Source organism: Clarias gariepinus, chromosome 8 (genome assembly GCF_024256425.1).
Source record: "Clarias gariepinus isolate MV-2021 ecotype Netherlands chromosome 8, CGAR_prim_01v2, whole genome shotgun sequence".
In the NCBI taxonomy this organism is placed as follows: Eukaryota; Metazoa; Chordata; class Actinopteri; order Siluriformes; family Clariidae; genus Clarias; species Clarias gariepinus.
The window spans coordinates 20375601-20399110 of NC_071107.1; the positions used below are offsets into that span (position 1 = coordinate 20375601).

The following is a 23510-nucleotide window of genomic DNA, read 5'->3' on the forward strand; positions in this document are numbered from 1 at the left end:
CTACACCTTGTTGTGATGGAGCAGCAGAGAGCAAGTCGCCATGTACGCGCGCGCTGTGCGTCATGTCGCCTGTGTATCCTGCAGAAATGATTCAGCCTGAACCAAAAACACACGCACGCGCGCGCGCACGCACACACAGCCTAACCGACTAACTGTTCTCCGGCACTATGGCCATCTTTATTATTGCGCTTTGGCTCCGCCCCTTCTACCTGTAAATCTGCCTGGCAGCGCGCGCGCGCGAGCGCTTGTTTCGTGTGTGCGTGCGTGCGTATCCGCGCGCTCTGAGCGAAGGAAGCGGAGCAGCTGACGGGGGGACAGCACGCGCACCCTGGCAGCTCCAACCGCCGGTTCAGTAACGGCTATAACGCCGTTTCTCACCCGCAAACGTCTCTAACGCGAAGAATTTGTCAACCTAAAATATTTATTAATTAGTCGGCGTCTTTGACAGAAATATCGATTTGTCGTCGCTGTCCCTGAATGGCAGCCCTTGATCTTGGACGCGCTCGAGCTTGATTTGTTAATTTTATTTTTATTTTGATTAAATATTTCCGAGAAGGCCGACCAGACCACCGTATAGAATGCCTTCTTGGCTGATAGTTGTTGTCGAATATATGTGAAAAGTCGTTTTTTACGCGGATTTAAATGTGTCGCGCAGAAGGAGAAGGACCTCCTGTTTCTCTGCTGGTTTCAAACGAAGCGACGGTTTGGGTGAAAAATCATCGTTTTATACCGAGGAACAACTGGGGCTAGAGAACGGCTACTGTTGCGCAGAGACACACACACACACACACACACACACAGAGACAGAGAGAGAGAGATAGAGACAGAGACGGAGACGGAGAGGGCTGTTCGAAGCAATATGGCTGATGGCTGGGGCTGGGGGCGCTGGCAGGAGCTCTCCAAAGCTGCTCGATGCTAGCTGTGGCAGATCGCAACCTCTCTCGCGGCGCCGACGGCAGCTCTAGAATGACTAATAATATCAACTACAATAAAAACTCGGACTCTTCTGTCTCCATATCCAAGATGGATGTGACCATCCCGTTCACTCCTGACGTGCCGTGCGATAACAATGGCCAGCGCATGTGGTGGGCTTTCCTCGCCTCGTCCATGGTGACGTTCTTTGGGGGTCTCTTTATCATCCTCCTGTGGAGGACCCTCAAGTACCTGTGGACTGTCTGCTGCCATTGTAGCATCAAAAACAAGGTAACAACCCCATTCTGTCCTGTTCACTCTGCCTCTACATTACATAGTCTTATCAGTTGATCAGAAATACTGCTTGGAATATTCAGGGGAATATTCAGACTTTACATTTTGAGAGAAGCTGATCATAGTGTAGGCCTGGTGTCTAACTTCACTCTAAGGATCGAGAAATGGAAGAAATATCATCACATCAGTGTATCATATGCTCTGTTCTCTGTATGAGGTTAAAAATAGATGTGCACAGCAAGTCTTATAATCGTGGGTTTGCATGCTATTCCACTTTATACAGCGATATGATGTAATGAATAACAGCCTCCTTTGCTGTGTACTGTGTGGAGAATTTATCATTATTATTTTTACTCATATGTCAGTAGAATTCCTGGTGAACGGATAATTAGGGCCAGTGCTCTACAAACGTCAGAAAAACAACCCATAAATATACTCTCAACACTTAGTGGGTTTTTACTGTCATGGGCCTTCTTGGAAAAATGTAAGAATTTTCACATTAAAGCTTTTATTTGTTAATTTTTTTCCTCCCCAAATGATGCCCTGTTTGTGTGTGCTGTGGTTTTTCATTTTGGCCACTTTGGAATTGGGAGAATCACTAACAGAGGCAGGTGGGTGTGAAAGCCAGTGTTTGGGATGGTCCTCCAGATTTCCACATCCTCCTGTTTTTACCTGTAGTTGTTTTTGCCATTCAGCAACACCAAAAGAGATTCACCATTTTGAGCTGCCATTCCTTGCTTAACTGTCTGTGTGGGTGTGTTTACAATGGCCATGAAAGAGTTTCTGTTTCCATGAAGTGGCTGACAAAATGGCTCTAAATTTATTTAGACCGGGGCTTCATTTGGTCATATTATTTTTTATTTAGAGCTGTTTTGACAGTTGTTTCACTAAAAGGGAAAATGCTGAAGATCACAAAAATACAACATAAACAACGAACCACAGAACATATGACACTTGAAAATAGCTCATCAGTTGTATAGAGGTTATGAACTCATATTAACCTGAATTGTTAATGAAATTCAATGAAATTCAGTTTATTTAAATTTATTTTTAACTACAGTTGGTGTAAATGTGCTGTCATTCGCCCTGTTCTTTTACATTATCAATCCAAGCTAATAATTGTAAGGGTTTTGGTTTCTAGTCCATCGTTGAGGCCAATGCAAAATGGGCTTCATGACAGGACAGTTAAGGGCACATAGAGGATGCTCGTGAGCTTTTTTTTTTCTTTTTCCAGATGGAGAAATAAAAGATTGACAGGAGAGTCTGTATTTAAAAAAAAAATCTAAAATCACCTTTTCATCTAAAATCACTAACATATCACCTTTTCTTTTTATCATTAGGTAAGATGTGTTAGTGAAATTCCTTTATTTCTGAAGTGTGATGCTGAAATGGTGGTAAAGTCTTGTGGCAGGAGTGAGCTGTGGGGAAAGCCATGTTTGGCTGTACGTACGGGTGTTTCTCTCACATGCCCAGTGATCCTCTCTAATGACGTAAACTCCCTGCAGCTGGTGGCTCTAAACAGGCACACCATAAAGTAACCTACAGACTCTCTGGGATTTACACAGCTGTTCATCTCATCAGGCCTGTAAGTGGTTGGCCATGCAAAAATGGTCCTGGATGCTGTCTAGTCTTTATTAAAGAAAAAAAAAGCATTGTTTTTGATTTTGGGAATATATTTTAAAATAAAATTTAATTTATTTTTGTATATGTACAAAGATTTACATTATTATTACATAATTGTGGGTTTCCTCAGATTTGTCTGGTGTTCTGCACCCTGTTTAGGGTGTATTCCTACCTTGTACCTAGTGTTCCAAGGATAGATGTTGGATTCACTGTGACATAGGCCAAGATAAAGCAGGAAAATAGGAAAAAAGTGGAAGTTATTTCATAATTTCATAGGTGCATAAAATAAACAATAGCCACGAACATGTACAAACAAACTTTGTTTTTGTTTTTTTTTAGTAACTGAAGATTTTAATAGTTGTTTGCCAGTAATATTGTATACAATCATATGACTGAATGTTAGATATCCACATTTCTTTGTTAAGTTGACTGATATTGTTTGAGCTTAATAACTCTTTGTCAAATTTTTTGAGAACGGTTTGATGATGTCACAGTGGTACATTTTATTTATTTGAATCATTCCCTGGGTATGAGTGTGCCAGGCTTGTTACTTATTTAAATGAAAAGGGTTAATGACGTCTGTGAAGTCTCCAGTCTTCATTACCTTTTAATTACCTACATGAACACGCGTTCCAACAGAGCAAGCAGTCCATCCGACACTGACACGGTACCTCTGCCTCTTCAGAGGGAAGTTGTGAAACACAATCAGACCTGTTTCTGGATCTTTAGCAACTGGGAAGCGCTGGAATTAAAACTGTTCACTTCGTTTGGCCAGACTCACACAGAGCTATGTTACAAACGAGGACAACACGTCTCATTCAGTTTGTAAATTAGGAGTGCTAATGCCCGGTTGTTGTGTATCTAATGGTAATTCACGACCATGCTATTGGGAATGTCTCACAATATCTGGTATCCCCTTTAGGATATGAGAACAGTGCTGAGAAGGATTATCATAGACACTTGTGATTCTAGAAGGGAGAATTTTGGGTGTAGGTTTTTACACCCAGTGCTTGTTAGAAGCAGTAATAGGATGACTGTGGCGACTAGGCCTTCTTGGTATCGTGCTAGTAACAGGATGCAGACTGCGACATGAGAAGTGAGATAGATTCTGACATGTTATAACTTTGCAGCTTTTTAAATAAAATCACCTACTGTGTTAAATTAAATCCTACTTGATGTAGCGCACAGCTTTCATGACCTAGTAATGATTAAGCATAAAACCACATTAAAGTTATTAATAGCTGGTCCTACATAATAATAGCACTTGACAGTTTTGAGCCAGTCAGCTGCACTTACACCGATTTACAGGTCTCACTAATGTTTACATGCTAGTTAGCCTGGTTATTAGGGATGGGAATCACCAGGGACCACCTTGTACAATATTCTCACAATGCCTAGGTGCCGATTCGATCTATATTGCAATTTTAAGTGATTTTGTAAATATTAAAACGTATTTTGCTTCTATGTACAGCACCACCTGTGGATGTGTGAATGTTTAGAGCGCACCACCTGCAGGATTACAGAAGAACAGTACCACCTCAAATGCAGAAGGGGACCAAAAAATGTATACACACTTCAGCAGTTACTTTCCAGCAAACATTTGGACGTTTGATGACCATGGAAATTACGTCCAGGAACGTCCCGTCATGGTTGAAAAATAGTTCCAAAATGAACGTTGAATGGACGTGTTTGCCATTGTCTGATTCACAACAGCTGTCATAAAAGGTCATAAAAGGTCATAAATGGTCCAAATTTTACCTTGGAGGGTATATGTTAAACAATACTTGGCTAAAAGTCAAAGTAACAGCTATACATGCACCCCAGACAACTGTAGACTGGTACAAACCATCTGAATGCATCTTTAGGAAATGTTCTCTGTCACATATTTTTATCACTTAATGCCTTAATTGGTAAAATCTTTGAATTACCACACAAATGTATGATGATGCATCACTGAATTATTTTTTTTTCTCCATATCTCCACTGGTTAAGAAACATAGAGACTAAAGCAATGTACTTTTGTATGCTTGCTTTTCCTACAGCAAAAATGTGTGTAAACGTGAGCACCTTTACCTTGTTACTGAGGGTAGGGAGAACATCTGTGCATAAAACTTATTTCTTCCAGGTGACCATTTAAAAAAAGTTATAATTAATTATTAATTATAATAGAAAATGACGCATTTTTCTTTCAAAGTAAATTTCTACAGTAGATTCCACAATATTAATCGGTCTGAAAAGAGCTGTTTTTTATAGTCTGTGGGTTTGTGGAAAATACTTTCTAATGCTTTAAATCCTCTCAGAGCTGAAACAGTCGAGTTCTTATTTTCGTACAACATCTATAATAAGCACAGAAAGACGTTTCCGTGTCCGAGGGATGATGTTTGTTTTCACTTTAATGCAGACAGGATTGCAAATGCATGTTCAGAGGGTCTTGTATATGTGTGTGTACCCTTTCATGCTTGGCAACGCAGCGGCTGTCGTTGAGCCGACAGGCGAACAGCACACACCCAAAGTTCAGCTGTCCCTCTTTAACACCTCCGCGGTGTGCCCCGCACAGAGGCCATAGAGTTTCATTGCTTATGGCGGGGTTTCTAAACTCTTGTCCTGGAAACCCACTGGCTGGCACAGTTCCTCTAGTTCCCAACACACCTGACCCAACTCCTGGAGGGCTTAATATGTAGCTGACATGTTGGGTCAGGTGTATTAGTGAATAGGAAGGCAGCTAGGAAACAGGAAAAAAAAAAAACAGCAGATCTGAGCGTTGAACCTGGCTTATTGTGTTTTCTTAGGTCAACTGCTTGGATTGTAACATTTTTCAAATATAATTGAGGTTCACACTGGCAGTATAATAACCAGGAAGGCACAAAGCATGCATTGTATCAGAACTTATGTAGCTAGACAACTGGGCAATTGAAATCTTCAGTCTGCTTTATCACTACAATAATTTAGTTGCTTGGAAGCACAATTGATTAGGCCAAAAAGTCTTAGCTAAAAAGGAGCAACTAGTGAGGTAGTACATATACGCAGTGTAAAAGAAATAAATGTCTTTATAATTTATTTTCATAAATGATTTTTAAAAGTAGCATGTTGGTTTTCTGCATATTTTAATTATGACACTGGAGCACAAAACAAATCACAAACAGAGGAAACATACAGTTTAAAGATCCTGCTTCTTCAGACATTGAGAAAACAAACTAAGACAGCTCCTGCATCTTATCTACTCGGTCCTCATCAAAACAGTGCAATCAGAGTCCTCCTTTAATACTATGAACCCATCAGCTATAACATTAAGACCAGCTTAAACATTAAATCTATGCCTTCATAGATCAGACATTTTGTTTGAACATTTCCTTCTAATGCTTGATCAGGTTTAGGTCTGGGTAGTATGGGCGCGAAGTCAACACTTTTACAGAATGTTCATGTTCATTAAACTGTTTCTACCATGTGGCAGGAGCATTATTGTATTGGAAAAGGCCACCTTTAGGGAACACTGTTGCCATGAAAGGGTGTACTTGGCTTATAACAGTGTTTAGGTAGATGTATGACGAAGTAACATCCACATGAATGTTAGGACTCAAGATTTCCCTAAAGAACATTGCCAGAGCATCACACTGCATCTGCCAGCTTGCCTTTTTCCCATAGTGGCTTGTCATGCCATCTTTTCTTTAGGTAAGTGATGTACAAGCATTCAGCCTTTGCTTCTTGGGCATCCATGACTTGGTCACCAGTTGTCCTTCCAATAATGACTTTTGGTAGGTACTAACCAACACAAACCACATGTTTTTGAGATGTCTCGCCATCACACTTCAGTCCTGTCTTAGAGTTGCTTAGATTGTTACACTTGCCAATTTTTCCTGCCTCCAACACATCAACTTTGAAAACTGACTGTTAACTTGCTGTCATTGTAACATGACAATCAGTGTTATTCATTTCATCTGTCAGTGTATTTTATGGATGATTTGTGAATGATTTCATGCAATCAGTCAGATTTATGTAGTACACTCGTGGAGACGTGACGGTATGCTTATTTTATAGCCCTTGTGTTAAGGCATTTAAGTCAACTGAATGAAAATTATTTATATAGCACTTTCAGCAATGGACATGTAAAATATTTGTTCAGTCAAGTGCAGACTGCAGTGAACAGCATGGACCAGTACTGGGTGCCTGTGTTACAGTGCAGCGGCCAGGGATCATTTGATAGAGTCATTTATGTAAGAAGCCTGTGGGTTGGCAGTTGGTTTGTGTGCCAGCAACTGGGCTCTTGTATTTTAGTCATGCATTGTTGGCGCGTATGAGTGCGGGACAAAGCCTGACCAGTTTCCACCACTGAATTTCTTGCATCAGAGCCAGGGGATGGATTGTATGCTCTTGTTACTATCCACTATCACCCAAATAAGGATGGGTTCTCTCTTGAGTTGGGTTCTTCTGAAGTTTTCTTTCTATTATTTCGGGAAGTTTTTCCTTGCCCTGTTACCCGTGTCTTATTCCTTGTTTCATAGTTAGTCTATACTTTTTTCCATGCATGTTCTAATTTATTTACATAAATTTTATAATCTGTAAAGCTGCATTGTGACAAAGACCATTTGTTAGAAGCGCTATACAAATAAAATAAAATCTGATTAAATGTCTCATATTGAATACACTAAAAAGAAGTATCCCATTTTAAAAGTTATTTCTTTTGACCAGGATTCGTACTGCAACCATTTTTTTTTTATTTTAATGATTTTTAATGAAGACACTGGTCATATAAAACACATTTCAATCCTGATGTATACTGTAAATGAAAGCTCAACTAACAGTAAAAGAAGAAAAAAGCTCCTGTCACGCAATTACATTTCTTGTTTGTCGTCACGCTATAAATAGGACGTTAGAAGGCCCAACATATTTAGCGGTACAATTCAAAAAGGACGGTATGGGTGACTCTGAGAAAGAGCTCAGGGGAGGCATTTCTCTCAGCAGGGATTGCCATGCTGAACTAAGCCCCCTGATCCAGTAGCAGGCTCACTGGCAGAGGAAAACAATTAGTACCTCTCGTTCTCTCAGGCTTAGAAAACACGGCTAGAAGAACTGCACGGAGCCATAAAGCGCTGCAAGGTTTGTCTCTTAGCTTTGGGGCATGGACACAGGGAAGAGTTCATTTGCTGGGGTGTTTGCTTTGTTTTGTAAGGACTAGCCACTTTTACTAGTGTCTCCTCTGACCCCTGGCTAATATTAACCATAGCTCATGTTTCATGGAATATCAGTTGTCTCTTAGTTATTTCCAATTAAGCCTGTTGCATGGTTTAAAGGATGCTAAGATTGAGGTGCTCCTCCAGTCGGTAGCTGACTCGATCAATTATTAAGTAGGTGACTCAATGATCTTTTCAAAACGATGCCTAAATACAAACGTTTAGGCTTTTGTGTTTGCCATCGCTTTAATATTCATTATCCTTTCAGCTCACCTGGTCTTTGTTATCTGCTATAAATAATGCAATTATAAACAGGGACAGGATGTTTACTGGTCTTCTTAATTATTTTAACAGTTTTTTTTTTTTTTTTGCTTTGTTAAAGCTTAACTTAAAAAACTAAACAAGCTTGAGTGTTCATTTACCTTCACTTGATAAACCTTCAGTAATCCACTATTTGGGATATATTTTTGGGACTATAGATGCTGCTCTGTAGAAGACATCTGAGCTGTGACTGTGATGGCCAGCACTGACTGTTCAGCATGCTGCTTGCTGGTTTGCGTGCATCAGAATGAGCTGGCGCTCAGAGCAGCGTGCATGATGAAGGGAGCTGAAGAGAGCAAAAGCACTGGCTAGAGGACGTTTTTTGTGACCTTCAGGCATGTGGGCTGCGTATGCTGGAGCTGCTCACTCATGTGCTTCCATTTTTCTCTTGTGTGCTGAGATGCTAATAACAGGTTGTTGGGCTGATGGCAGGAAATGTTAATAACCTGTTTGGCTCCTAGCACACGCTAAAGTACATCAGTGTGATCGGATGGAATGGTTTATGTGGGTCTTTAGAGGTTAGGTGTTCAGCTGTCGGAGATTTAATGATGTTTTAGGCTGCAGTCTCTTAGATTAAACCTTATTCTTATTATTGTCATCTTACCTATTGGTTGGCTAAATAAAAGTCTTTTAATGAGTTTTTCTTAAACCTCAGCAGCTAAATTGCTGCTTGTGAGCCTGTTAAAGCGGACTGCATTGTAAAGGTGAGAGCTTTAGGAGAGTAAGCTGTTCTGTTCGGCTTAAATGACAGACTGTGTAGACATGGTGTATAAACACTGTACGGTAGAGCTCAGTGTCACTGAGAAAACCTCATTAAATATAGATGATAATACACCGCCATATTGTTTGCTGATAGATGTTGCCATTCAAAGTATTAATCAATCAATAGTCCCGGTGCTACTAGGTTTCACCAGTGACCCCTGGGGGACTGGGGAAGGACTATATGTTCAGAGTTAGAGTGGGACTGCTTTTATTTGTAAAGCCTTAAAGTGATTTTTAGTTGTTAGTACTTTACACAAACTTCCTTTTTAGATTTTGGATTTGCTCTGTCTGTACCAGCATGTCCAATTTATTGCTTCATCAATATATCGATAAGTCTAAACTTGTCCTATAGAGACAAAGCGTGTGAGAGAAGACAGAGGGAGAGAGAGAGGTTGACGATAAAACCCCACCCAATAAAAAAAGATTAAAGGTTCTCTCAGCACAGGAAGAGAAGAATGTGTATGTGTACATGCATGCTCTTTCTTGCACACATGCTCATTCCCTCTTAAAATATTGATTTATGGATTATCGGGTATGTTTTGCAGGCATCAGGGAGCTGGCCGTTATGATCACCCTTATTTTTGGAAAAGAATAAAGTTTTGCACAAGTTTTCATTTGCTTAATACATTTAGCAGTTTGCACGCATCTAGGTTTAGTGAATGCAGATGGAAATGCATAGAAATGCAATAAATGCTTTTTTAAATAAGGGTCACAAATTATTATTATTATTATAAATATTAACAGCCTCAACCAGAATAAGCTTCCCATTATTTTTCACTCTAATTATAAATTCATTTACTAAATACCTACAGAATGTTGTGCTTATTGGATATTTACAGGTTTTCTTTCTCTAGACTAGTATAATGTAGTAAAACATAACATGTTTTTTTTCTTTTTCTTTTCAAATGCACAAGTATTAATTCTTAAATCGAATAATCTGATTGAGCGAGAGGCATTTCAGGAGTGGTGGTGATAGACGGTAACACCACTGGGACATGTTCTAACGAATGTTAATTACACTAAATGTCGGTAGGAGTAGGTTTGTGCAGTCCGTAATACTGTTGAAAGAGCAGTACTGTCTGCCAAAAGCCACATTCAAAACCAGTCATGGAAACACTTTCGGTAAGAAAACGCATCTGATAACATTAATTAATTAAAAAAAAAACAAACAAACAACACTTGGTCTATTTAAGTAGTGGTGCTTGCAAAGCATCACTATTGTTATCTTGCAAAATTCTTCCGTACAAAAGTTTGGCGCGTAACTAGTCCCGCACCGTTTGTCATAGACCCATGAGTGAGGTGTCAAATCATGCGGCTTATACGGGAATGGGGTGCTATGACTTTTATAAGGGGTGGGCGGTTAACCGGCCAAAGAATCCCATAGACTTAACATTGAGGCCAACTTTGACGGATTGTAGCACAGAGAGTGAAATTTGTAGAGACGTCAGATTTACCACATTTGAAGAGGATTGCAGCCTGTGTCAGATGATACCCCGCACAGGGGAATAAGTTCGACCCCCGGGGCAAGAGAGGTCCCCAAAGTTGCCCCCTAGAATTTGAATGGGGATTTTGGCGACTTTGCCCATTGACTTATAATGGGAATTTTAAAAAATTACTAGTGCCGCACCGTTCGTCGTAGACCTATGAATGAGGTGTCAACCCGTGCGGCTTATTCAGGAGTAGGTTGCTTTGACTGTTTGAAGGGGTGGGTGGTTAACACTGACAACACAGACTTAACACTGACAACAACTTTGACTGAGTCCCGCACTGTTCGTCGTAGACCCACGAATGAGGTGTCAAACCGTGCGGCTTATTCGAGAGTAGGGTGCTCTGACTGTTTGAAGGGGTGGGTGGTTAATTGCCCCCGCAGGGTCTAACATTGAGACCAACTTTGACCGAGTACCATGAGTGAGGTGTCGAACTGTGCGGCCCATTTTCGGGAACAGGGTGCTGTGACTTTTCTGAGGGGTGGGTGGTTAATTGCCCCCGCAGGGGGCAATTAACCCGCCCACAGACTTAACACTGAGAACAACTTTGACTGAGTCTTGCACCGTTCGTCGTGGACCCATGAATGAGGTGTCAAACCGTGCGGCTTATTCGGGAGTAGGGTGCTCTGACTGTTTGAAGGGGTGGGTGGTTAATTTCCCCCGCAGGGGGCAAATAACCACCCACAGACTTAACATTGAGACCAACTTTGACTGAGTCCCATGAGTGAGGTGTCAAACCGTGCGGCCCATCTTCGGGAACGGGGTGCTGTGACTTTTCTAAGGGGTGGGTGGTTAATTGCCCCCGCAGGGGGCAATTAACCACCTACAGACTTAACATTGATTTAACTGTGGATCTGACTGTCGTAGAGACACTCTTTTGCATTTATCATCATGCTCATGAGCCACGCCCCCTAGCACCCTCATTAGCATGCTTTTAGCATGATGCTAACGCGATTAGCATTTTGCTAGCATGATACTAACAAAATTAGCATGTTTCTAGCTTTATGCTAATTTCATCAGCACATCGCTAGCATGATGCTAACGCTATTAGCATGTCGCTAGCATTATGCTAACTTTTCCCTAATCACATGTATAGAATGGTCCTATCATCATGCTAGTGTAATTAGCATGATGTTTAGCTGATTAGCATGGTGCTAGCTTGATGCTAGCTATATTAGCATGTTGCTATCAAGATCCCATTGTCGTAGAGATATGGAGGGTCAGAGTTTCGCCACGGCAAGCACCACTCACATTTTCTTCAGGAAATGTACCTCTCTAGTTATCACTACAATGCTAACTAGCTTCTTAAACAAGGCACTTTTTAGCGTGTGGAATAAGTGATCATACTCCTTAAATTGCACGTTAGCTTTACATTTAGCGCTATTGATGCCCTAACTGTATTGCTAACTGACATGGGTTGTTAAAATTGCACATTTTGGTAGAGCAACTACTCCATGCAATTACTCCGTCATTGAGTTCTTGATAAAGGAGGGATACTCTGGGCTGTCCAACATTCACAGAAGGCTACAAGATGGTTACAGAGATGATGCCACTGAGCAATGTGCACAGAGGGATGATGTAGTTTAGACGAAGGGGAAACCAGCATTGAAGACCAAACATGTAGTGGGGGAACATCAACTTGCAACTACTGACACAAAAGTGGGTACCACAGTTCGCACCTGAACTTTTTTAATGGCACGATGTTCAGTAGTACACTGTTGAACAGAGGAAGTGCTACTTTACTAACACGTGCAATTTGAATGATCTACTGTAGGTCAGTTAACAAAGAAGTTATGCCCACTTAAGCAGCTCTCACATTTTGCTTGAAGTTTTTTAGGAGGATATCCATGATCCAAGTGATCTAGTTGCGTCAGGTGTCAGTGTGACCTCTTTTTTTTTTGGTATTTTATATAAAGGATTTTTTATTTCCTTGCCTTATTGTGCAATACTCTGCAGGTAAAGTTGCATAATAGGTTAGAATACATAATGTGTGAAGAAGCCTTTTTTATCAAGTCTCTTTCAGTAAAGGTAATTACATATTATTGTAAACATCTCCTCTCATAGTATTACAACTTTTAAGCAATCTCCATCCGATCTGATGTCTGTGGTACCTACTATTGCAAACACCTGAATAATAGGTTATATAAAATATCATGCATAGTCAAAATCATAATGCAACACACAGGCATGATGACGTTCTCAGAAGCATACTTTGTGCCCAGCATTCAGATATCTGATGAATTGCTTTATCCCAAAATTTCAAATCAGTATTTTTGAGTTAAAAAATGTAGGAGAGCTTAATTCTTTCCTCCCATGTTTGTTCCATGTCATGTTCCTGTAGACCGATGCATCTGTACACATCCAACCGTCAGCCTTGACACAACCATTCACAATACTCTGCTCAGTCATGGGTTTGAGTGGTGCTGTCGCAACGGGTTGTTAGCATTCAGTCGATCCTTTATGTCCAATGTGCAAAAAGCAATTGCTTTGCTAGAGTGTTAAGTCTTATGTTTCGGACTGTTTTCCAGCCTCAGTGATTCTGATGAAATTCAGGCTTTCAGCACCATGGAGAGCTCCATCACGGCTGCTCCCTTGACCTGCAGTGTTTCTCAGTTGCACAGAATGAAAAGATTGTGCATGGTTTTTTACAGTGTAATGTCTGTACTGTACAAACCATTTGAGTATGAACATGATGCATGAGAGATTTACTGATTTTTAAAACAAGCATGAAGATTTGGGTATGAAGTGTGAATCTTTTTGATTGCCATTTTGTGTAGGTCATATTAAGAGGTATACAGTATATATCAATGACACATCAATGAAAATGTGATGTTCAATAAGACTATCCTTTTTATGTTTTAACTTGCTGCTGGCAAATTACAGCACGTGCTAATACGGGAGTGGGAGCTCAATGTGTTAAGGCAGAGTTTCCCACAGGTCTGAGGTTATACATTACCTGCCAGCACAAAAGTGGTTTAGTAAACATCAAGAACTAAACCCTCTTTGGTGTACAAAGACGGCACTGTCTCAGAGCAAGTAGCCCTTAAAACCCAGAGTATTTTCTTAAGCCATTTATTGCACTCCTATGCTTTAAGAAATATGTATGGGGCGGTCAGGATTGCGCGATATAGAGTGACATATGCTTTGTTTAGTATAACTTGGACGATATAAAGGCGCAGATTTATAAGATCACATGTTTTAATGTTTGGTTTTGGTTTTTGTGATGATGATGATGATGATGATAATAATAATAATGATTTCAATTTAATTTGATTTGTTCTGAATACTTTATTTCTAAAAATAAAACAAACAAAATAAAATCCTACCACTTTTAACTACTTAACAATTTCAGTCAATTTATACCACACATAATACACATTCTTTATTTTTTGGGACTTTTTTCCAGATTTTCTCCCTAATTTAGTCGTGTCCAATTCCTCCCGTCACTAAGTACCTCTCATCCCTTCCCTCTGAGAGAGCTCGGCCAATCAACTCTCTCCAGACCTCCGGCTGTGAGAGAGGTTACAGCATCACCCGGGGATCGAGACAGCGATCTCCGGATGATAGGGCGAGCACTTTACAACTGCACCACTCGGAGTATATAGTTCTCAATACAGTAATTTAAGTATGGCAAAATAGATGAGCAATACAGGGTGTTAAATAACTTCTGATTCAATAATAATAATAATAATAATATACACATTTTATGAGTTCTATATTATTATACATGATTCCCATATTCTGGTAGCAGTAAAATGTACAAGTTTTTAAAGTACTGATAAATTTGGATTTACCCAACATATCAGAAAATTCCAAATGCACACTTCCCCATCGACACACACTGGCAGGACTTCCATACAAGTATTTTTTTTTTTTATATGCCGTATTGCTTTTACGGTAGCAGAATAAATGTGTACAGAAGCGGTGGCGAGTGAGCGTACTGTCCACTACTAATTAATCGATCGTGAATGGGATTGTTCTCCTGGACAGATTTTTTATTTTTTTTTTATAAGAAAAATAATAATAATCCGCATTATTATATATTATATTATATTATATATATATATATACACTCACCTAAAGGATTATTAGGAACCCCATACTAATACGGTGTTTGACCCCCTTTCGCCTTCAGAACTGCCTTAATTCTACGTGGCATTGATTCAACAAGGTGCTGAAAGCATTCTTTAGAAATGTTGGGCCATATTGATAGGATAGCATCTTGCAGTTGATGGAGATTTGTGGGATGAACATCCAGGGCACGAAGCTCCCGTTCCACCACATCCCAAAGATTCTCTATTGGGTTGAGATCTGGTGACTGTGGGGGCCATTTTAGTACAGTGAACTCATTGTCATGTTCAAGAAAACAATTTAAAATGATTCAAGCTTTGTGACATGGTCCATTATCCTGCTGGAAGTAGCCATCAGAGGATGGGTACATGGTGGTCATAAAGGGATGGACATGGTCAGACACAATGCTCGGGTTGCCCGTGGCATTTAAACGATGCCCAATTGGCACTAAGGGGCCTAAAGTGTGCCAAGAAAACATCCCCCACACCATTACATTTTATTAATTGCATTAATGAGAAATTGAATATATATATTATATACAAGCATACTCTCGGCATGGGGAAACACTGTAAGGCTCTGAGTAACTGATCGGAAGGTTGGCGGTTGCACCCTCAGCTCCAAAAAGATGCAGCTGTTGGGTCCTTGAGCAAGGCCCTTAACCCTGTCTGCTCCAGGGGTGCTGTATCCTGGCAGTCCCTGTGCTCTAACCCTAGTCTCCCAACAAAGCTGGGATATGTGAAGAATAAAGAATTTCCCTTAAACTTTTAATCGTGTTGTGTGGTCCGGAGAGGCCCTTTTTGGGGTTAAGTGTTTGTGTTTTGCCACTGCGTCCACACTGCTGCTGTCTATTTTATCATCATCCTTTGTGCACTTTTTAATTATAACAACCGTCATGGGTTTAATTCATTTCTTACTTATTTTAGACTATGGTTTAGAATTTTTCTTTCTTTTTATTGCTTGAACAACATTTCAAGAGGTGTGCTGAGATGCATGCACATGAATCACTGGTTTCAAGGACGGCGCTCAGGATTTCTGTCCTGCGTAGCACTGTGGGAAAACGCTTTGAAATATTGTGTGCACGGCTCTGACTAATTTCCTGTCTGCAGAAAAGTAAATTATTAAATATATGGGGCAAGGGTTGAACATGAATTTTAAGACGACTTCTAAAATATCTATTCTAAATATGAATAGTAAGCAGTCGAGCGAATTATCGTTATAAGGCCGTTCATCATTAAAAGCAAACATGGACCACTCGTTCTTTCTGTTCTGATAATGACTTCAGGCGTGTACCATCACATTACCTGCTGACTGTTAAAAGCTGCACTGCAATATGCAGAAAGATAAAAGACTGACATAAAAGCCTGCAGAAATAATGCTTTTTTGTATTGTATAGGTTTTTATTCAAAGTCGTGCTTTGATATGCTAATGGCAACTTGTGAAGACCCTTGGTTAGCTGTTCGCATTTAGTGGCGTTTGAGAGCTGAGAGCTAAAGCTACACAGCTGCTCTGCTTTTCTCGAATCAACGCAACTGCTGAAAGTGCTGGCACATGCTCAAAAGCTCAGCTTGCTCTCCCTTCACCTCCCCTTCCGCCTCCATTTTGAATTTTCCTACCCCCGCCCTGGCTGTAGCACATTTCTTCCTGACTTGTAACTATGCCTGTTGTTTCTTGCCCTCTTTAAAACTTTAATGTTGCCTGTGTTGACGTGTAATGTGATGGTTGATGTAAAAAAAAAAAAATTCAAGTACTTCTACGAATTAATCTCATTTTTCAATGAGAATGAAAAAAGGGATGTTAATTTTAAGGAAAATAGTTCTGGACTTGCAGATAAGCCTTTTGACTTTAACAGGTTTAGAAGTAGGTTTTTACCCTCTGGGAGTACGTGTCAAAATCTCAGGTCTATAAAACAGTGGATCTTGATTTTCACCTCCACAAGAGGGTCAGGGTCAGAATTATCCAGTTGCTCTTGAGTAACAGCACTAGCATTTAATTAATATTATTTTTTTAAACGATGTAACCGAAGATAGATGGCGAGTAGTTGTTAAGCATGCTCTGGGGGCTCGCCAAGTAAATGTAATGTGCTCTTTAATTACTCGGCCATAGCACAATCCAATTGTGTTCACTGTCCATCAAGCCTTCTTCCATTCAGCTGCCCGTTGATGTTCCATCTCAGTTATTTAAAAATACATGTAGAGAGTGTAACTGGGTTACTAAACTAATTACACCGACTATGTTACACTGAATCAGGGGTAACGAATACTGTGCAATAATACACAACACGCAGTATGCAGTGTTTCAAACAGCAAGTCGTTTTCCCCTGTGTATGAATGAGAGCGTGTGTCTTAGGATGGGCCCTGGCTCCTGCATGATCTAAACCAGGAGAAATCACTTATTGAGGGTAAATAAATGATTATACATTGTGTCCGTTTCCATCTTTCGGTGAGCATTTTATCTCACAAATAATCTAAAAAACAAATTATGCTGTGCATCATAACTCCACCTGTTTTATACGTATTTATACGCTTGCTTACAGCTACTCTTAGCATAGTAAAAACATAACAGCCTGTCGGGACGTCTTACACTCCTAGCTAAATTTATTCTGGCAATCTGTATACACATACACTAATAATGGTTGTTTGTTTATTTTTCTTTTACACCCCTTATCCTCCATACAGAATCACAGGGGAGGACCTGTAGCCTATCACATGAGACTTTAGGCACAAGGCGAAGTACACCCTGGAGTGGGTACCAGTCCATTGCATGGCACACATACATACATACATACATACATACATACATACACACATACACACATACATACATACATACACACATACATACATACATACATACATACACACTACGGACAATTTGGGAACACCAGTTAACCTAACCTGCATGTCGAGAATTGAACCCCGACCATGGAGTTGAGAAGCCACAATGCTCACCACTGTACCACCAGGTGTAAATTTACCATTAAAATAGGCAAGATCTACAAAATATTGACATTTGTTTTTATAGTAAATGTACTGCATTGCATATTTTTAGAGACTAACGTGAGAATTCCGCTTACTACTGTAATGGATCTCTAATTGGGGAAAGACTGTTATGGTGTGAGCATTACATGTGACAAGGCTTTCAAATTTGGCTAAAATGGAGTAAGCTTGGTGTTATGTCATTGTACGCTGCTTTATAAACAGGACAGAAACACTTTTTACCAGATAGCAAGTTCTGGACTAGAGTTCAGGGATAGAAGGAATATCTGGTGAGTTCTTGTGAAATATTGTGGTGTCTACTTTTTTCCACAAGCACCTGGAGCTCCAGGTCAACATTTATCCATTTTAATGTCATGTATGGATACACCAGACTCTTGCACCTCTAATGAACGGTGCCGCATAGGCTGAGGGCTTACTGACCAACTCCAAGCTAACAACCACTCAACTCCAAGACTTGTTTTTTCAGACATGGTCTGGATAGAACCCTATATACATGCGCGTGCACACACACACACACACACACACACACAAACACACAAAAAAAAGGTTGTACACATTGTACAGTTTATTTTAATTAACTTTTTCATTAGAGATGAATCTTTATCCTCGTAGGGCTGCTGTCAGGGGACCAAACAGGTGAAAGTCTGATGGAGCGAAATCAGAATTATAGCACCTCAAAACAAAGTTTTCTCAGTGTCGACAGTGTGGTCACTTACATGCAAGATTACAACGGCCTTGGATATCAGTCCTTCGTGTTTAATCTAAAGTTAAGGCTTCAGCTCTTCAATAAGTATCTACCTGTAATGAGCACTGTCGATTGTTGAACCTTTTTCCTGATAATGTTCCATTACTGGTCCTTGAAAAACCCAGAAATGTGTAGGCATCAATTTTCCAGCTGATGGTTGGCATTTAAATTTTCGTTGGTTGGCGATTGAGGATGTTACTATTCAATGCTCTGCCATTGGAAGTAGTGGCAAAAATAACAAAGTGTTATTTTAAGGAAAATAGTGATGATGATTAAACATAATTAAAAGATATGACATGGTATGATGCACTATAGAAATGTTTTAATCTAAAATGTATGTAGTTTAATAATTTCTGTTACTTTCACATTAGTCTGATGACAATTAACCATAAATGTTTTATTTATATGGTCATTTAATTAAATGTTTATATCAAATAAATATTGTATATTTCACACTATAGTTACAATAAAACCACATTGTACAAGTTACGTTACAACTTTATTTATATTCACGATGAGGAGATTGAGGTTATCCACAAAAATACAATCGCAGGCAGGGATGCCAAAGGCGTTCTCCACAACACGTCTCCCACAGAGATCCTGTAGTTGGTCACAAGTTCCTCGTCTGTAAATCTTTGTCTACTGTAGGGCTTCCTCAAGAAAAAAAGCATCACCCGAGGATAAAATAAGGCATGGGCTTGGTCATCATTGGTCATGGGTTCTGGTTGAGGAAACGGTATTTAATAGAGTACTTTAGGATACCAGGTATACGCTCAAACTACAAAAAAGGAATCGCCCCACGGTGCTCTTCTTTTGTGCAAATCACAAGTAGGGCCTCCAAATTTGCTCGCACGTCAGTTACAAATGGAGTAAAGTAACACGTTGACACCTGCACAGCGGTGACTGGGGAGACAATAGCCTTGAATAGGAAGCACTGAGACAGTGCGGCCAACAGATGTTGTAATGTAACCAGAGGGCAGTTAATTATTGAATTACTCTTGTGTGTTTGTCTGTGTCTGTATGTAAGTGTAAATAAAAGAACGGTTTTGTCTGTACATTTGTCATAACTCGCTCTTTCAATAATGGCTTTATGCTTCATACATTAGAGGGCCTCAAACCCAGAAGTTTTCACAGCATACTGCGATTACGTCGAAGTGGGGGCACGTGTTAAATCAACAGCTAGACAGAATTTATTGAAACTTTTGCAGCATAAATAGTCTCGCCCCTTTCATGTTTACATGTATATAAATGAATATCACACTAAAAGGATTTATTGAAATGAATATTTACAATAATAAGATTAATTGACTAAAAAATGATTTAATAACACTAAATTTTTAAAAAGTGTTCCAAATTTTGAGACTGACGTCCTTATTTAATAAGAACTTACTAGGTCACGAAAGTAAGTCGATATTCAAGCTTACAAAGCTTTTTTTTAATAAGTTAGCTGGAGAGATCTGCTGTACAGAAAGACATGTATGTGGCCTTTCAGCCTTTCCACAAGCTTTTTTCCCATTAACGATGGGTACTTCTGCAAGTAGATGAAGAATGATAGAGTGAAGTAACACATTGACACCTGCACAGAAGTGACTGGGAAGATAGATGGATAGAATGATAGATGGATAGACATACAATCATACTATAAGAAGCTGTGGATGTACTAGATATAATTTAAGATCCAGTAACTGGAGCATTGTTGGGGATGTATGATTAGATTTACACTAATTACGCACTAAAAGACAAATCACACTAATGATGAGCTTTAGGTGTTATTGTACACACACTGGTTTCAAAAGTCTTTTGCTTTGTTCTTATAAAAATGTAAAAGTTTTAATCAATTGACATTTAACCAAAAAAAGTGTGTTTCAAGCTGCCTTGGTCACGGCAGTTGATGTTAAGAGTCATGCTTGGCTTGTCACTGCTCTGACTCTGATGAGATGTTTGTGCTTTGAGACAGATTGCATCTGCCTTTTGTCATTCCAATTACCTCAGAGAGTGCGAATTTACATTTGCAGAAGCCGACAACAAACCTGCTCATCAGCCGGAGAAATGCTGGGAAATTGGGTGTCTCTGTGGTGCAGTGTGCCTTTTTAAATCAGCCATCTCATTTCCTATGTGTCCATCTGCACATGGCCTTTTGGGGTCTATTCAGTCTGTTTCTTTCAGCAGAAATGTTCAATATAATTGAATTTTTATCGCTGGCCTCCTAATTATTATAAACCTACTCAAATATTTGTGCAAGTCTAACTCCAAATGGCTCATTTATTATCCAGTCTTAATATTTCTTGTCTTGTTTTAACTTTCAGTTGTGATTTATTACTCTTAACTTGGAATATAAACCAAGAAATACAACCACCTATTAGCGGAGACCCGGATGCATCATTTATCATTCATTGTGTTAATTTGTTTTGTGGTAGCAAAGATACGTACTATCTTGCATAATTCATCATCACGACATGGGGAATGCTTCTTGCATTCGCTGCTTAAATCATCAGGGTAAAAAACGTATCATGCTTGAATAACATTGCGCAATATTACCGATTTCCTGTGCTTGATGATTATTCTAGTATAGCTTCAGGATATTAATCAATAATAAAGATCAGATCATTTATTTATTTTTCAGGATGCAGTATATTTTTTACTTATGACATTTTCAGAAATGAGATACTGGCAGAGGGAGACATGGAGTATACAATATACAGCTGCTGTTATCAGTAGTAGGACTGTAAAGTGGCAGTAGTGGGTTAGGACTAGGTTGTAGTAGGCCTTACATTTTTACTGTTTTCATTTTTGTGTTTATAGTGTGTCACAGTTCCTTCCTTCATTCATTTATTAATTTTTATCAACAAAAGAATTGTATAATGCAAAGAGTCTTTACACCTTACTGTTCATGGATAGATAAAACAAATGGATAGAATCCATAATGATGAAATTGTTGCTGTGTCCTGCTTAAGGAATGTTGTGTTGCATCTGTGTGTGGATCATGTTGATATTTTTTCTCTTCTTAATTGGCAGTGACTAATTTGGAAGATGGATTTGCAATCAACCTTAATTTTTAGCGCTCGTTTCTTTTAAGTGTTCCACGCAGGCAGTTTGATCTGGGAAACATATTAAAGCTTTTGCCACAGTTTCTAATATTACTAGTGGTATTAGGGATGTCAGGCAAACTGCAAAGGACTATTGATTTACATTGTTTTGATGTTTTATGTTGTAAGAGAACTTGCAGAAAAAGAAACTTGCAGAAGGTTTCGGGGGTGACCGTGGGACTCGGTGGCATCGTTATATCACAACAGAGAATAGTGTTGGAGTTCGGGTACGGTTAGTTCCTAAAGACTGGCATTGGCCTGATCTCTTTTGCAGTGTTTCTGGCACTTTTCTCCTTTCACTATGGCTTCATGCATACAATACTTGTGTGACTGTACATACTTTGAAAAAATAATCTGGTGTGAATGTAATCTTGCTGTATGCTTTGCTTAAAACTGTTTTAGCCATACATCTTATTTTAAATCATAAATAGGTCTATAGGCCTACTGTAGAATCTGAATTTATTTAAACGATTAGCTGTCTGGGTTTATGTTCCTTTTTCTTATAGTTTAACCAAAGACAGCGAAGATTAAATGGTTTTGAGACTCTGAGCTTTTAGTAGTTTGTGCGTTACATGTTAGTAATGACAGTCGAGGGCCACTGTGCTTCCAAAGCAACAGGCTTTTTGTGTCCTTTTTTTTCTTTGCAAGGCATAGTGCTCGTCTAGCAGTGTGAAAAAGAGCCCAGGGCAGCTTTAGTGTCTATCAGACTCCAACAAATGTGTTTTTGCCTCCTCTATTCCCCCAAAAAAACATAAACATAAACAACACTGTTTAATGGAAAATAACAGTTGTGAAGCTGGTGAATAAACCTAAAGTACAAAAGTTATAAATAATTATTATTATTATTATTTTTTTTAAGTTCAAGATCCTAAAATTGTAACAATATCAGAAAACATGTAATGTTGTATCAAGATATTAATGAAATTGTAACACTTACAGAATCGCAATATTAATTAAAGATCCAGATATAAGTTTGGATGCACCTTCTGACTCCATAATCTTTCCTGATTTTTATTTCTTTCTGAAATAAATCATAACAGCTCTTATCTAAGGCTGTTAGTGATTTTTAAGGCTGGTAACTGTAAACTTCTTCTCTGCAGTAGAGGTAGGTTTTGGTCTTTTCTTTCCTGGGATGGTCTTTATGAGAACCAGTTTCATCATGGTGCTTGATGAGTTTTGAAAATGCACTTGACAATACTGTTCTTGCAAGAACAATTTCAGAACAGCTGACCTTCATGTCTTAAAATAACACCAGATTGTTTCTGCTGTTGTTACTTAATCACCTAATGGCATGTGTGTTGTTTTATAGTCTGGAAACCTACAATATTGTTCAAGAGTGTACAAAATAAATCCAAACTTGTGTCCAAACTTTTGACTGGTACACTCTTTATAATGACGTATCAGGTGGTGACTAGTAAGCCCCATCTTTAACATTTACAGTGGGGGAAATAAGTATTTGATCCCCTACAGAATTTGCCCAAGTTTGCCCACTAACAAGGAAATGAAAGGTCTATAATTTTTATCATAGGTTTATGGTAAAGGAATGAGACAGAATATCACCCAAAAATCCAGACAAAGCACATGATGTTACAAATGTTATGAATTAAGTTGCATTTCAATGAGGGAAATAAGTATTTGATCCCCTACCAACCAACAATAATTCTGCCTCTCACAGACACACACACAGCTCTTGTGGTACGAATATTAATTTAAGAAGGTGCTCCTAACAACAATGTGGTATGTGTATTAAAGCCACCTGTCCAGAAAATCTCTATCTTCCATTCAAAGCTCACTACCATTGGCAAGACCAAAGAGCTGTCAAAGCAAGTCAGGAACAAGATTTTAGACCTGCACAAGGCTGGAATGGGCTACAAGACCATCAGCAAGAAACTTGGTGAGAAGGAGACAACTGCTGGAGCGATTATATACAAATGAAAGAAATACAAAGTAACCATTAATGGCCCTATATGCAAGATTTCACCTCATGGAGTAAGAATAATCATGGGGAAAAATGAGGGACAGCCCAGGACTACACAGGAGGAGCT

The 23510-nt window shown here is 39.3% G+C and overlaps 1 protein-coding gene across 12 annotated transcripts in view; it reads left to right on the top strand.

Annotated features, from left to right (window-relative positions):
* Positions 1–320: 320 nt before the first annotated feature.
* The window catches only part of kcnma1a (potassium large conductance calcium-activated channel, subfamily M, alpha member 1a), a 166486-nt gene continuing 143296 nt past the window's right edge, over positions 321–23510 (top strand). For all 12 annotated transcript variants that reach the window (XM_053501584.1, XM_053501585.1, XM_053501574.1 and 9 more), the window contains exon 1: positions 321–1203. In XM_053501584.1, the coding sequence (XP_053357559.1) occupies positions 913–1203 (291 nt within the window). In that variant the 5' untranslated portion in view covers positions 321–912. The remainder of the gene's footprint in view (positions 1204–23510) is intronic.